This window comes from Cygnus atratus, chromosome 24 (genome assembly GCF_013377495.2).
Source record: "Cygnus atratus isolate AKBS03 ecotype Queensland, Australia chromosome 24, CAtr_DNAZoo_HiC_assembly, whole genome shotgun sequence".
Lineage (NCBI taxonomy): Eukaryota > Metazoa > Chordata > Aves > Anseriformes > Anatidae > Cygnus > Cygnus atratus.
The window spans coordinates 3,338,279-3,353,146 of NC_066385.1; the positions used below are offsets into that span (position 1 = coordinate 3,338,279).

The following is a 14,868-nucleotide window of genomic DNA, read 5'->3' on the forward strand; positions in this document are numbered from 1 at the left end:
CGTCCACCCACCTTGCTCCCCCCACTGCTCAGCCCCTCTGTGCACCGTTGCTTTGGAAACATGGGGGTGGTTTGGGGAGGGGGAGCACGTGTGGATGTAGTGTGGCAGCACCTCTCCCCTCACCTGGATGGGATGGGAGATGCCCCCATCTCCCTCCCCATGCACCCATGCACCCATGGGTGCTGCTGGATACCCGTCACCTACAACTCATGGCCCCGCTTCACCTTATGCATGTCGGGGAGATGTCATTGCCTGGAACATGTCCCACGGGGCTGGGACACCCCAGGATGGGCAGGATGCACGCGGCAGCCCCGTGGGCTCCTCGCAGCACCGGGCAGCTCGGTGCCCACGCAGCCACCCACGGCCACAAACACGTTCTTCTCTCGCACACGGCTCGCAGCCCACGCGCTCACCCACCCGAGACATCGTGCCCATCTGTGCTGCCTGCCGGCCAGGCGGGGACACCCTCGCAGCGGGGACCGTCCTCGTCCACGCACCCACGGCCCCCAGGCTGTCCCCACGCATGTCCCCCCCGCCTTGCCAGCACAGCCCCGGCCCCCTCAGCACGGAGCAGAGCAAAGGGCTGCTGCTAATCTTCGTTAAGCCCCTCATTAGGCGGCTCAGCAGCCACCTTGATGGAGGCGATGTGGCAGCTGGGGGGGGGCATCACCGCTCAACCCCTCCCTCCTTTTTTCTGCGGTGCTCGGCTCCCCTGGGGGCAGGGGCTGACTTGCCTGGAGAGGCAGCGAGTGGATGCCCACCCCGGGAGCGCGTGATTCATGTGCCACTCACAAAACACGGGGATTTAGTTCTGCTGCAGAAAAATAAAAATATATATATATAAAATAAAACCTAAGGGGAGCTCGCTGCCTGCTCTGCGCACACGCACACCCCGTGCACGCTCCCGTGAGCAGCCCCACGCCGGAGCCCATGCGTTCGCACCCGCACCCACACCCGTCCTCCCTCTCTGCTCGTGATTCACGTGGGGAGAGCAGCAGTGAGAGGAGATTTTGAAGCTGCAGCGACAGGCAGGAGGAAAAAATCGCTGCCTACACCCGTTCCGCTCGTGGGAAAGCATGTGTGCACCCCGTACAGCCACGGGTCTGGGAACGTTGCTGCAGGTGGGAGTTGCCTTCCCCCCATGTCCCAAAGCCCATCTGCACTGCCCCCCGGGGCGAACTCACCCCAGGGATGTTTGTCCAGCTTCCCTGGGAGCACCAAGATGACATGGGGCAGCTCAGCCCCAGTTTTGCACAACCTGCCCCCAGCACAGAGCATGGAGGGGATGCTAACACCCATCAGCTGCCCCCACTGCCCTGGGTGCTGCAGCTGAGGTCAGGTGCTCCTAATTAGCAGGGATGCTCATTAGGACAGGCACATGCTCAAGAAGCCTGACCACCACCCACTGTGGGCAGGGTGCACCCAGATGAACTCCAGCTTTTTGGGCCTTTTTGGCCCCCAGCGAGGAGCTCTGGTCCCGAAAGAAGCAGCGGCTGCTCCTGTGCAAGGAGAGAGGCAGGTCCGGCCGCGGCTCTGGGTCCCTTGTGAATCACTTTATTTTCACTGCTGCGGAGAGTAGGAGTGAAAATACCATTAAGTTGAAATCACTCGAGAACTACATATGTCTCTAGATATATCTGTACAGTCTACCAGTATATATACACATTATATATAAATATATACATAGGGTCTCCGGGTTTAAGGTTGAAACCTGTCGAACCCAACAAAGCCCACTGGAGGAAGAGTTGGAGAAGAGACTTTTTATTCTTTAAAAACAAAAAACGCAACCAGCTCAAATTAGCACAGGGGTTCAACGATCCTTCCAGCGCTGGCTGCAGCCCAGCTCTGGTGCATGCAGGGCACTTGGGGAGGGGGCTCCCTGCAGGGAATGTCCCCATCCCCATCCCCTTCCCAGCGAGCGGGGCACGGTGCCTGTCCGTGCCCACCCCAGAGAAGGGTGATTTTTGGTGGCTGAACACCAAGGAGGTAATGGCTGGTTTCTTTGGTTTATTGCTTTACTGCTTATTTTGATGAGATTTTTTTTTATTATTTTTTTTTCCCTCTGATGCTCGGCCTTAAATCTAAATCCTGAGAACCGGGAAGAAGAAAAAAAAAAAGAGAATAACCCCTCTAAACCCGGACACCCTATATATGCAGGTACGGCTATCCAAGAGGGAAGCGATACATGTGGAAACGGGGAGGGGAGGGGATAAAAAAACAGCTTTTCCAAAGGAATAATTCTTCCCTTTTCCTTCCCTTTCCTTTTTCAAACACAACAACAACAAAAACACGAGCAAACCAAAAAAAAAAAAACAAACACCCAACCCACAAGGCAAAACCAGACGCGCGCGTTCGGCTGGAGAAAGCGACGGGGCGAGGGGGGCGCGGGGAGGAGAGGGGTCGTGAGAGCGGAGCGGGGATGGCGAGGGGTCACCCAGCCCCGGGGGGGGGGCAGGATGCGGGGGCTGAAATTTGGCAAGGGGGGGATGCAGGAGGGGGGCTGCTCTCACCAAATAAACCCCGCGGGGAGCAGGAGCCCGGGGGCAGCCCACTTGCGCATCGCCTCCTGCCAAATTTCCACCGGCCCCAGGAGCCGGGGAGCCCCCGGAGCGAGGCAGAGCGGAGGCTGGAGCCTCCCCAAAAGCTCGAGGCTGCCTCGGCCCGGTCCTGGGACGTGGCTCCGACCACGAGGTGTCGTTGCCGGCCCTGCCCGGCGGTGCCAGCCCCAGTCCCCGCTCCCCGAGCCGGCCGGGGGACGAAGGACCTCGGCGGGGACCTGGCACCACCCCCCCCGGGCAGCCCTGCTCCATCACGCTTTGGTTTCTGGGTTTATTTTTATGTATTTATTTTTTATTATTTTTTCCCTAGGGATCCACGGGTGGAGGTGGCCCCAGGACCCACCCGGTGTGATGGGAGGTGGTCCCGTGGGCACGCAGCCCCCCGAGCTTCCCAAAAAGGGGCTGTGCCCGGCTCTGGTGCACGCTGCGGTGCCAAGCACCGGGATGCGGCCGTCCCCAGGCGGGCTGGAGTTTAGGATTTTGGGGGTTTGGTGTTTGTGCAGGCTGTGGCTGCCTCTGAGCTGAAGCAGCTTCATCCCAGGGCCCTGTGCTAGCTGTCCTGCTGCTCAGCTCACTCCTATCCTATCACTTCAGCTCCATCAGGAGGTGCTTTGGGACCAAGATGGGACCTCCCAAACCTCGGCCAGGTCAAGGGGGGAGACAGAGCCAGCTCCAGAGCTGGCCAGGGTCCGGGCAGGCGAGGCAAGGCTGATGCTGTGACCTGGACCACGCTGCCATCCTGCAGCCAACACTCCCCAGGGAGGCAGAAGCCACACAAACCCACAGCCACTGCAGGCAAGGAAAGGTGGGGACACGAGAGGGACGGAGAGGCAGGGTGTGAGCAGGGGGAGAGGGAGGCAAAGGGGGTCCCGAGTGTCAAATGCCGACGGGGGGGGTCGAGTCTCTGTGCAAAGCCAAGTCCTGGGAGGGGCGCACGGGGCTAGAAAACCACGGACTGCAGGAGGCGGAAACACATCATCAGGTCCAAGGGGATGGGGGGCTTCAGCAGGTTCCCGTCCAGCCGCAGGTACCGGAGCCGGGGCACGCTGTCCAGGTCGGAGGGGGAGAAGTCCTGGATGGACATCAGCGAGGTGGGGCAGATCTGCGTCCCGTTGATTTCTGCGGGGAGAGAAGGAAAAGCAGGGTGAGAGTTAGGGAACGCAGAGAGGGATGCTAGAGACCCCCCCTCCCTGCTCAGCTGTCCCCCTCCTCCTGGGGTCACCCCCAAAATGGGGTTGCTTTGCTACCGAGGGGGGGATCCCCAGCCTCTCCCAGAAGGCAGGGGCAGCCCCAGGGTCCCAGCAAGAGGAAAATCTTGCTTTTGTTGGGAAGTGAAGGAGGTCATGCTCAGCCAAAGCAAGGTGAGGAATACGGAGCCATTTGAGAGAGAAAAGGGATCGCCACAAATGTGAAACCTGCCTAGTCAGTGCCAAGCCATCAAAAAGTTCCCCCTAAAACCTGCTCCAGCACCATTACACCGGAGATAACATTAATAACCGCTGATCCGGCGTGTTGCCTGCTTCTGGATTTCCATACATTTGTCCCCACCCCAGGGCCTGCATTACGGGAAACAAAAAAATATTAAAAAGAAAAGAAAAAGGGGGATTCTTATGTCATTACCCAACCCCAGGGACTGAAATCTTATAAAAGCTGAGTTTAAAAAAAAAAAAAAAAAAGAAAAAAAGAAAAGATGGAATATGAGGTGCACGACCACGCAGGCATCTCTCCATGGGCAGCCCCAGCAGGACCTGGTACCCGTACGAATGCTCTGAGCCAGCAGCAGCCCCCACCTTCACCCCCCATCCCCTTTGAGACAGTTTGGAGTTGCTTAACCCAAAACCAGGCACTTATCAATGTTCCTCTTCCCTGGGAACTGACTCCAGTGAACCCCTCCAGAGAAGGGATGTGGTTTTGTGCGGGTTTTTCCCCTCTCCCTGGCACCACGTCCCACCACGCCATCAGTGCTTGGCTCCAGAGGAGCCCGTTTCTCGCTCATCCCATCCCAACTGGTGCTGCAGTCAGTGCAGGAGCCCCCTGTTAAAGCTGTGCTGAAATTTTACATCTCCTCCTCAGCAGTGGGCTGCTTTTACACGTGAAGCCACACGCCATCACCTCCCAATAAACACCACCACATGTCAAAGTGCTCGTGTCACACCGTGGGCTGGGACCAGCGTCCTGCCTGGTGTCTGCTTCCCAAAAAAAGTGATGCCTCGTGCAGGTCCTGCAGCCGCATAAAACCACTACAACCAGAGGTACAAAAGCCCAGCTTGCTTTCCTCGAAGCACGTGGAGGGCTCCTGGCAGGAGCTCTGCATTCCTGCTCCCCTGCCGACAGCAAGGACTGCAGGCTGCTGGCCCTCTAAACGCAGAAACATCTGGGGTGATCAGGAATGGGGCTCTGTCTTCTTTTCTAATGTGCTGGCTGGCTTCGCACATTTCACAGGCCAGCACCTCTCCCATGAAGTTGCTGTGCTTCGCCTGGAATGGTGTGAAACTGCCCCGCTTGGCTTGCCAAGACAACCTCCATCACAGCCCTGTTCTCCCTGTTCCTTCCTCTACGAGGCTCAGCTTGGGAGCTAAGCTGGGTTATTTCTAACCATCTTGACTGTGTGTTTGGCATCTGTTCTTAAAATATATGCACAGCCTCTCCTTTTTAAATATCCCTATTTCTGAGCCTTGCTGGGGAAGCAACTATTTAGATGGCAGGTAGCCCCCAAAAAAGAGCTGCCCATGGCAATGAGTGACAAAAGCCCTAAAGCAGCAAGGGGGATGTAGCCTTGGTCCTCTACTACCACCCTAATTCTTGGGTTATCCTTCCCCATCCGCAAATCCATCCTCTGCAGGGCCTCGCTTGCCTACAGAAAATCCCCAGCTCTTCTCACCATTGCATCCCCCTTTGAAAAAAATCACACCCTACTGGGTTAAAAAATGCCCTTTTAAAACAAAACGCTTCCCATCCCCAAGCCTATCCATTCCCTGAGCCTCTCCCCGGCCTCCCGATGTGCCAACAGGACTCACTTTCAATGGAGTTGTTGTTCAGGTAGAGGTGCTCCAGCTTGGGGCTGATGAAAGGGACGTTGGTGAGCTTGTTGTGGGCCAGGTGCAGCACCAGCAGGTTGGTGAGGTTGAAGGAGTTCTTGGGGAGCCCCTTGTCAGAGATCTGGTTGTAGTTGAGCCGGATGAAGGCCAGGTTGGGAAACTCCTTGAAGTAGTCGCTCGGGATGTCCTCGATGTTGTTCCTGTCCAGGAAGAGCTGGTGGATGGCGTTGGGCACGCCGGGGGGCATTTTCCTCAGGATGTTGTGGGCGAGGTTGAGTTGCATGAGGTTCTTGAGTCCCTTGAAGGTGTTTTTGTTGAAGACCCCGTCACTGAGCTTGTTGTGGTGCAGGTCCAGGAGCACCAGGTTCTCCAGCTTGTTGAAGACCCCGGCAGGGATCTTGGAGATCTGGTTCCTGCTCAGCCGCAGCTGCTCCAGGTTGGGCGGCAGGAAGGCGGGCACCTCCTTCAGCTGGTTCTTCTCCATGTAGAGGAAGATGAGGTTTTCCAGCTTCTCCAGGACCCTCCTGTCCACCTTGCGGATGCGATTGTTGTCCAGGTTGACCCATTTCAGCCCCGTGGCGTTCCTGAAGGACTCCTCCGGGAGGTCGTCGATGAAGTTGTTCTGGAGGTAGAGGTAGTGGATGCGGGGCGGGATGATGGGCACCTTCCGCAGGTTGCGGCTGTCACAGTACAGGGCAGAGGGGAAGTCTGGGGGGCAGTAGCATTCTCGGGGGCAGTCGGGGAAAACAGATGGGGGACCAGGAGGCAGGGGTGGGGGCAGCTCGGTGGGCTCGACAGGCTCCTCAGGCTCGATGGGCTCGGGAGGCGGGCGGGTGGGTTTCCGTGGGGGCTTCCTCCGCTGCCCGCTCACCTCCGAGATCAGCACGAGAATGAGTGGGAGAAGCAATCTGAAGGCCACCTTCATGGTCCAGATGTTTGCCTGAGGGAGACAACAAGAGGTGGGTTAGGAAGCGCCCGATTTAGGCACCGCATCGCCTCCCGTCACCGCTCTCTCTGCCAGTGGGAGCTTACCCCAAATCTCTGCCAGCAGCCTGCTATTTTCTCTCCTTCCCCTTGGAAGTTATCTTTACTTCCAACCCCTCTCTTGAGCATGAGTCACTGAGATCCCCCTTCCCTGGCTCAGCTTTATGCCATTGTGGGGGGTTGCCTTTTTTCCAGTTTCATTTAATTTTTTTGAGTGTTGGATTTTATTTATTTATTTATTTATTTTGGCTTTTTAAAGAACAGCCCATGGATGAGGGAAGAGTCACCTACATACAAGCCACAGAAAGGAGCTCAGGGGTAATTCCACTCCTTCAGCATCGAGCTGCACAAGGGTCCTAAAACTGCAAGGAAAATGGGTGATAAATCTGGCAAAGGACAAGACAAGGGGTCAGGAAAAGAGGAACGGAGAGCAGAAATCCCCTGGCCAGCGGGAAGCAAGACAACGATGGGCCAGGAGGGGACGTTTTCCTGCTCTGAGCCCCAACATCCCTTCAGCTTCCATGGGCAGATGTCCCCAGCGATGGGCAGGAGCCCTGCTGCCGCTGCGCCCTCTCCCAGAAGGATGGATTGCCCCTTCAGAGGCCTTGATGGATTAGGGTTAATTTTGCTCTCGAGCCAAAAAATCAATGATTCAGCAACAAATTGGCTGAGCAACAGTGTCGGAAGGCCAGCAGCAGTTAGCAGAGCGGTGAAGATGGATAGCGTTGTGCTTCAGGGACCAGGCTTTAATGCAGGACGGCACACTTCCAAGGCTGCGTGATAGAAGGGACATTTGCAAGATTGCACATGGGCCCTACCAAAGGTGTTTGGCTAGACAGCTCCCTGTGCTGCCCAAATAAGTGATCCATCACCTCCAGTCCCACTGCAGGGTGTCGGGCTGGTAATTTAGGGGGAGTCCCAGTAGAAGTGGGAGATCTGGGAGGATCGGGCAAGGCCTCTGCTTGCTCCAGGGGGCCCCTCCTGGACACCAGCCCACCACACACACCACCTCTCCCCCTCTTGACCACATCCTGATTTCTGTGGTTGTCACCAAGCCCAGGGAGGCTTTCTATCCCATCCCTGCCCTCCCTGCTGCTGCCTGGAGCAGCAACAACCTTCCCTGCATAGCTCCTGCTGGTTGCTCTCCAGCTGGCAGCTTGGAGGATGGAGGAACCCAGCGCCTTGCAGACGAGCTCCCCAGAAAGCCCCGTGCAGAAGGTGCTTTGGATGCTCCCTGGACCAGCTGGAGCAGGCCAGGCTCCGTGCTTTTTGGGCAGGCAGCAGATCCCCGGGGGTGTTCACCAGGTTTTTCCCAGCCGCATTTGGCACCCCAGCAGGAGCAGAGCCGAGCTGGATGCACGGCGAGGCAGATGGAGGAGCTCAGCAGAGGCAGGGTGGGAAGGAGAAGTGAGTGAGGTGAGACGGAGGGAGGAAGACAAGACCAGGAGGAGGATGGATCTTCCAGGCTAACTGAGTGGCTGCTGCAGGAGCCAACGCAGCTGGGATGGATGGCAGAGTGGGGCACAAGCTTTTGGTGATGCTGGAGCTAAAATCAGGCTGCCTTGGGCTGCACACACCCCCAAACCCCCTCCTGCTGCCTTCCCCTGGCATAGAAATGCCTTCCCAGGTACCCCCCAGCACAGCAACCCCGTTTCCATTGCAGCCTCCCATCAGTGCCCGCATCCCACCCGCGGAGCCTGGAGGGACCCTCAGTGGGTGCTGCCCCCAGTCCCTGGGGCCACGCCAGCCCCGCTCCCTTTGAAGCAATCCCACGCATTCCTGGGGCTCAAAGGAATTGACTTTCTCCATGAAAAGATCTTGTTCTCACCCCCCCACCCCCCAGGCCCAGCCTCGTACTTTCCTTTTTGTCTCACTCGGCTCCCATCTGGCTCTGTTTAACCCTACAAGCCTCCCATGCCTGCTGTTTTCAATCAGAGCTCTGGCATCTCACTGGGGGAAGGGAGGAACAGGGAGGGGGGGGAAGAGCAACGGGGCTCGAGCCCTGCCAGATATTCAGCTCAGCAGTACTGCAGTCAGTCCCCTTCGGGGATGTACGTGCGTGCTCCCGTGTTGTCAGAGGACAGATTCAGCAGCAGGCTGCAGAGAACAGACAAAATTCACCGCACGTGGGCCCCTCCCTGGCCCCGCAGCATCCCCGCTCCTCTCCCAGCCATGTCCCCTCCCTGCACACCCTCTCCCCCCAACCTCATCCCAGACCTTTTCTGTAGGATTTTGCATCAGCTCCGAAACTCGGACCTGGATTTTCACACCCACAAAGCCCAGGGGAGCTGGGGAGGGGGGGGCTGAGGTCTGCATTTGGCTGGTTGTGGAGGGAGGAGGCAGCTGGGATGCAAAATTCCAGCCAGCTCTCGCCACGGTCCAGGATTTTGGCTCCCTCCTCCTGCAGAGCATGGCTCCGTGCAGAGCAATGTCACCACGAGGGTGGAGGACAAGGCAGCAGCGTCACCCCTTCAGGCTCAGGAGCTGGCTCAGCTCTTGACCCTTTCAGAAGCCACCTGGCACACGTGCACGGACACCCGTGCAGCCGTGCCATCCTCTCTGTGTGAGGTTTTAGAGCTGCGGATGTTGCAGGACTCTGCTTATAGCAGAAATAGTCACGGAGCCAGAAATTCAAATGGCAGCGTCACGTGCCATTTGTCGGCACGGAAGGGAAGTGTCAGAAGGCAGACGCAACCCCTCCTATCCACTGCGTCGCCTGCAACCCCGCTGCCACGTCCCTATGGGGATGGGACCACAGCCTATGGGACCACAGCCTGCCCATGGTGGCCGGGCAGGGCGCCAGGCTGCCAGCACCACTGCGGCCCCTTGTGCTGCCTGTCCCCACCGGCTGCACCCCGCAAAGCCACAAGCAAGGAGCCTGAGGCAGTCACAAGCTTTACGGTCGCCTCCAGCACGCTGGAAGGTTCAAAGCTGGCTCTCCCTGGACACAGCACCGTTGGCAGCCTGTTCTCCGTCGACTTTCACACAGTTGAATGTACTGGCGCGAATGCAAGAAGCAGATTTCTAAGTCCCACGCCCTGATCCTGCACGAGCACTGGCTGCTGAACCTGTGGCACGGCGCCTGCTCTGCAAATGCCTCCCCTCGACCTTTCCCACCGGTCCCCTATGGGCAGGGCAGCCCAAATCCTGGGTACCCCGAGGAATCCCTGCAGTTGGAATTAAGTCAAATCATGAAGCAATGAATGCATTCAGGAAACTAACTGCTCGGTGTGAGGAAAAGACTCAACTCATGAGCTAAATCTGCTCAGATACCTCCTGGGCTGAGCAGCTTGGCCCAGGTGCAAGACCACAGCACCCAGCAGATGCCAGCCTGGATTTTCCCAGGAGAGGCAGCTGCACACTCACTCACCCTGTTACAATTGACAAAAATGCAGCACAACAGCTGGAAATTCCAGCCCCAAATGCCGCCAGTGTTTGCTTTCCCAACAGTTTATCTTTGTTGCATCTCGCTAACCCATAGCTCCCAAGCAGCTCCCACCGATGGCACAGCGACTGGTGCCAAGGGCAGGCAAAAATCACAGCTGCTGGGGGAAGAGGGAGCTTTGCAAAGGTCATCGGGGGATTTACCCCAGGCAGAAGTCACAACTCTCTCCCTTGGGTGCCCCCTGCCCTCCCCACTTCCTCCTGCAGCCATTGGGCATGCCGAGGGTGGCAGCTGGCTCGGGGCAGCTGTCCCTGATGGATCTAGGACCCCTGCTCCTGTAAAAGTGCCAGGGGAAAAAAGGGAGCCTTTGGCTTTGGGGAGGTGAGGGCAAAGCCTTGGTGGCTGGACCAGGGACTCCTTCTAGCCCATTGCCCGCAGCCCTTCACAGCTCTCCCACTGCTGCCTCCAGCCCGCATAGCGCCTCTGTCCCCCCGGCTGGAAAACGCCCCCAGCCTCGCTGGGAACCTGCGCGCTAAAGCAGAACAAGGAAGGCAACCTAAAAATAACCCAAAGGAGCCAGCAAAGCTCCCCTGTTGGCCTCCCTCCGCCTCCAGCTGCCGTAACAGCCCATTAGCCTCTCTGCAAGAGTCTGGGTCTGCTCAGCTGGAACCGAAACAGGGAGTCCTTTATCCAGCAGTGCTGGGAATGCTGGAAAAAGGCTAAACACGGTGCAAGCCCGTCCTCCGAGGGGAAGGCAGACACCCGCACGTCCCCCGGGCACCCTGGGGAGCACTGATGCAACGAGCCACTCCTCTGACCCTTTCCTAGCACTTTCCCAGCCGTGGGCTGTCTGCCTGGCTGGGACCGGAGCCAGCACGCAGCCGAGGGCCCCCGCTGCATTTCTCCTCGTGACGTGTCCATACAGGACACGGGGGTCCCAGGGGACCTGCTGCAGCCCTGCTGGAAAGCAGCTCAGACACGCTCATGAGCAACATTTCTGGGCTCAGCTCGAGGGCTGCGAGATGCTGCCTGGTCCCTGTGTCCCTCTGCGTGCCAGCAGCATTTCCTCACCATTCCACAGCCACCAGACTCCTTGCAAAAGGCTCGCCACGTTCACTGCAACCTCCTCCCAGCTGGAGGGCCCGTGGGAAGGCAGCGAGCACCTCTGCTGCCTTCCTCTGCCAGCAATTCCTCCTCCTCCTCCTCCAGCACCGCGTGTCCCAGCCCTTCCTGAGCCTCCGGCTCAGCCCGCCCGCAGACCCCTTGCCACACACGGGGCAGCAGCTGAGCACCCACAAAAACAAATCACGGGAGAAAACACTTCCAAAGAGCTCGCAGCTCAGCCTCGAGCCTGCCCCACGCCCCCCCTCCTCCCCTCCCAGCAGATACCTCGTGCCAGCCCCTCCAGCTCTGCTTTCTCTACAAGTTGGGAACCGCTCGCTGATGCTTTATCAGCTCCTTCTGCCTCATCCCTCCCTTCCAGCCTCTTCCCAAGGCAGAGGAAACCTCCCGCAGCTGTGCTTTTATCCCTTCCCAGGTGGAAGCACTCAGTCCCTCGCCCCGCCGGCAGGCATGGACACCCAGCACGCCGCGCTGGCTCAATCCTGCTCGGTGCTGGGCTGGCCCAGGAGCGGCTCCTTCCCCGAGGCAGCACCGCGGCTCGCGGGATGCTGTCGGCCGAGCACCACATAAGGCAGGCCCCGCGATCACAGGCTCCCAGGAAAGTTTCCAAGCCTTCATGTGCTGCGTGCTTTGCCTCTGGCTGCCAAGAGGATGAATTTTTTTTTGCTTTTCGCCCTGGGGATGCTTTTCCTAAAAGCACACAGCTCTCAAACAGGAGGGGAAGGGAGGGTTCGGGATAAAGATGAGTCTATTCTGTGCACCGAAACATTTCCCCAGGACTTGAGTGAACATCGCTGCCTCCTCCCTCGTCTCCTGCCTCTGCTGGAGCAGACACAAAGAGCCGGCTCCCAGCCGTGCCTCTCCCCACGGCGGGGCTGGGGGGGGGGCTGCGCCTCCCTGCAGCTGGCTCAAAGCTGGCTGAGCGGGGTGGCAAAACGGGCGCTACGTGCCCCGGGAATGGGATCCGGGCTCTGCCCTTTGGGTGGGGGCGCAGGGCTCTGCCGCTGAAACTCAGAAAACCTCGCTGGACATCACCCCTGGGGCATCAAGAAGTTGTGTGGCTGCGCTGTGCCACCTGGCTCACCGCTCGGGACCCTCAGCAGCCCCCTGCCCCGTTCCCCTGCAGACCCTGCTGGAAACCAGGAGCTCAGCACCCCGGTGCCCACGGTGCACGAAGTGCCGGGAGCAGCCCCAGCTCCGGAGGTGTGCGCTCTCCTCCCAGCCTCTCTCCCCCTCCTCGCACACTTTTCCTGCTGCTTTCCCAGGCAGGGGATTGCCCGGGGCATGGCTCGGGCTGCGCAGCCCCCCCTGGCCCCCCTAGCTCTCCTACCAGGCTGGAGAGCAAGACCCAAGCCTGTGTGTGGTTGGGAGCGTGGGTCGGAGCAGGGGGGGACCAGGGGGTCCTCGCTCACCCCCACAGAAAGCGCCTGGCAGCAGCCCCAACGCCGCCGCGCACGGGACTTTCTTCTGGCTCGCAGCCCCCTCCACCCCCAGCCTTTCCCCATGCTGAACAAAACTCCTGCAAAATAAAAGGGAAAAGGGGAAGGAAACAAAAGACTCCAGCTGCTGAAGAACAGAAAACCCAACAGAGGAGAGAGAAAAGGACCAGCAAATGCCGCTGTGCGTGTAAGAGAGGCCGGAGAGGGCAGGAGCATCGTGGACCAGTGCAGCATCCAGGCTCGACCAGGCAAGGCGAGAAGAGCCTCGGGGGAAAGCACCTGCCCACAGCTTACCTGCGTGCACCTCTCCCTCCTCCTGCCTCTTATTAATCCCCAAGACAATTTCTCTCTGGCTGTCTCCCTCCTCCTCCTCCTCCTCCTCCTCCTCCTCCTCTCGGCACCGCGGCTCCGCCACGAGCGAGCGTTGGCCGAGCGCGGCGCGCGGGGGTTTTGTTCCTGGGAGCCGCTGGCCGAGGGTGGGTGGGAGCGCGGGAGGCGGAGGGCTGGGACGGAGGCGAGATGACAACAAAAACGTCTTTATCTGGCAGCCAAAGCGCTGCGGGCTCCGCCGCGCGCACATGGCCTGCCTGCCTGCCGGAGGGCTGGCGTTTAATAACAATTCCTTCTGCTGCGGAGGCTGCTCGGGGCCCGTGTTTAAAAACAAAGCTAATTAATAATTGGAATAAGCCCTTCCCTTGCCGCGGCCCCTGCTCCGGGAGCGTGTGTGCTCGGGACGGCGTTTTCCAGCCACGCGTCTGCCTCGCGAGCCGGGGCTCGGCGCGTGCCACTGGGCTCCCTGCGATGTCCCCCGTGGGTGGGTGGCACGGCGTGGGGACTTCCAGCTGCCCCCCACCCTGCTCAGCCCTGTGCTGGGGTCTCTGCTCCTGTCTGGCAGATGGCACCCTGCGACACGATGTGGGTTTCATTCACTGCCGGCTGGAGTTGCCTTAATTTAAATCCCGATGATGTTTAATAAAGCGGAGAAAATGGAGCAGCAGTGGTGCAGGGCTGCTGGGTTTTACCTTCAGCTTCAGCCAGGTCCTGGGCTGGAAAACTGCTCTGCACGGAGGGGACGTGGCCGAGGGACCCCACTGTGGGGTCTGCAGGGGCTCGTGGAGCTCAGGGGGGACGATTCTGCTCCCAGGCAGGCTGGGACCTGGTACACAGTTACAGCCCTATGGAACAGCCCGGGGCTGAGCAGGGGACCCCACAGGCCGTGGGCATCCCCATCCCGAGCACCCCTCGGGCAGATTTCAGAGGGCACGGGCTCTTCGCCCTCCCCACGAGCCGCCCTCCCTCCAGCCAAGCCGAAGTGCAGGAGGGGCCGGGAAACCCGAGCTGCTCATGGAAAACCCATTCCAAACCCCACCGGAGGCTGGCAGCTGCCCAGGAGGGGCTGATCCTGCGTTCCCACACTCGGCTGATGGTGGCTACCAGCAGCAGCTTCAAACAGCCAAAATCAGAGCCTCAGCCAAAGGTCCCAGCGGCTGGACTCTCCCATTTTGCCCTGCGCTCCCTGCACCCCTTCTGTATATTCATTTCCAGCACGGTGGCTTTTCCCTTGCCCCAAAACTGGGGTCTTGCTGGTAAGCAGCTCCCAGGAGCGAGCTGGGGCACCCAGATGCCTAAAACCCAGCAGGTAGCTGGAGGGTAAGGCAGAAAAGGAACAAAGAGAAACCACGTTGGGACTCCAAGATGTTTAAACAAAGGGTCCTGGTGGAGACAAGTGTTTGCCAGTTGGAAAAGGCTCAGAATCAATAGGAAAATAACACGCTCTTTTTCAGCATGGAGATTTACACCAATGGCTCTAAAAATAGTCAGAAGTCCCCAAATCCAGCTAAATTTGGGCTATGTTTCATGGCTTTTTTCCCCCCTGCTACCTAATAGGTACTCGGCTGGGCACTGAGGGTTGCACAGGGGAAACTGAGGCACCAAATGGGGCAGTTGCTTGCACAAAAGCCTTCCTGCAAAGCCAGGCATGGAAACGTTTCATATTCCAGACTTTACCCCCTGTGCTGTAAGAGCTGTGAAGCTGCTAACACAGCTCCCATTGCTGGGAAGCCCGAAAAAACTTTTGAAAATCTGGTGAGTACAAATTTTTCCCTCGGCCAAGAGACTTTGTTTGTTGAATTTTCTTCCTGCAGGAATTTCTCTCAGTGTCCAAGTCTCAAATCCACCTTCAAAGGCGTCCTGTTTAGCTTGTAAGCAGCAGCAGGCTGCAGCCTCCGGCCGTAGCACACTCGCTTCGTTGCACGTCTGCAGAAAAACCCGGCCCTGCCCCTGCAAATGAAGGGGATGTTGGAGCGGGCCCGATGAAATACCCCTGCTCTCATGTTTTCTTG

At 58.6% G+C, this 14,868-nt stretch overlaps 1 protein-coding gene across 2 annotated transcripts; it reads right to left on the reverse strand.

The window, feature by feature from the left end:
* Nucleotides 1-1,533: 1,533 nt before the first annotated feature.
* PRELP (proline and arginine rich end leucine rich repeat protein) lies at nt 1,534-13,148 on the reverse strand. Of its 2 annotated transcripts, none has more exons than XM_035561604.2 (3): nt 12,821-13,148; nt 5,576-6,536; nt 1,534-3,677 (listed from the first exon to the last, which is right to left on the reverse strand). In XM_035561604.2, exons 2-3 carry the CDS (start codon nt 6,519-6,521, stop codon nt 3,499-3,501), a joined length of 1,125 nt encoding a protein of 374 aa, XP_035417497.1. In that variant the 5' UTR covers nt 6,522-6,536; nt 12,821-13,148; the 3' UTR covers nt 1,534-3,498. The 2 variants fall into 2 exon arrangements, with proteins under 2 accessions (XP_035417497.1, XP_035417498.1); XM_035561605.2 differs by lacking the exon at nt 12,821-13,148 and adding an exon at nt 11,355-11,635 and having other exon boundaries at nt 1,542-3,677.
* Between the last annotated feature and the right edge of the window lie 1,720 nt (nt 13,149-14,868).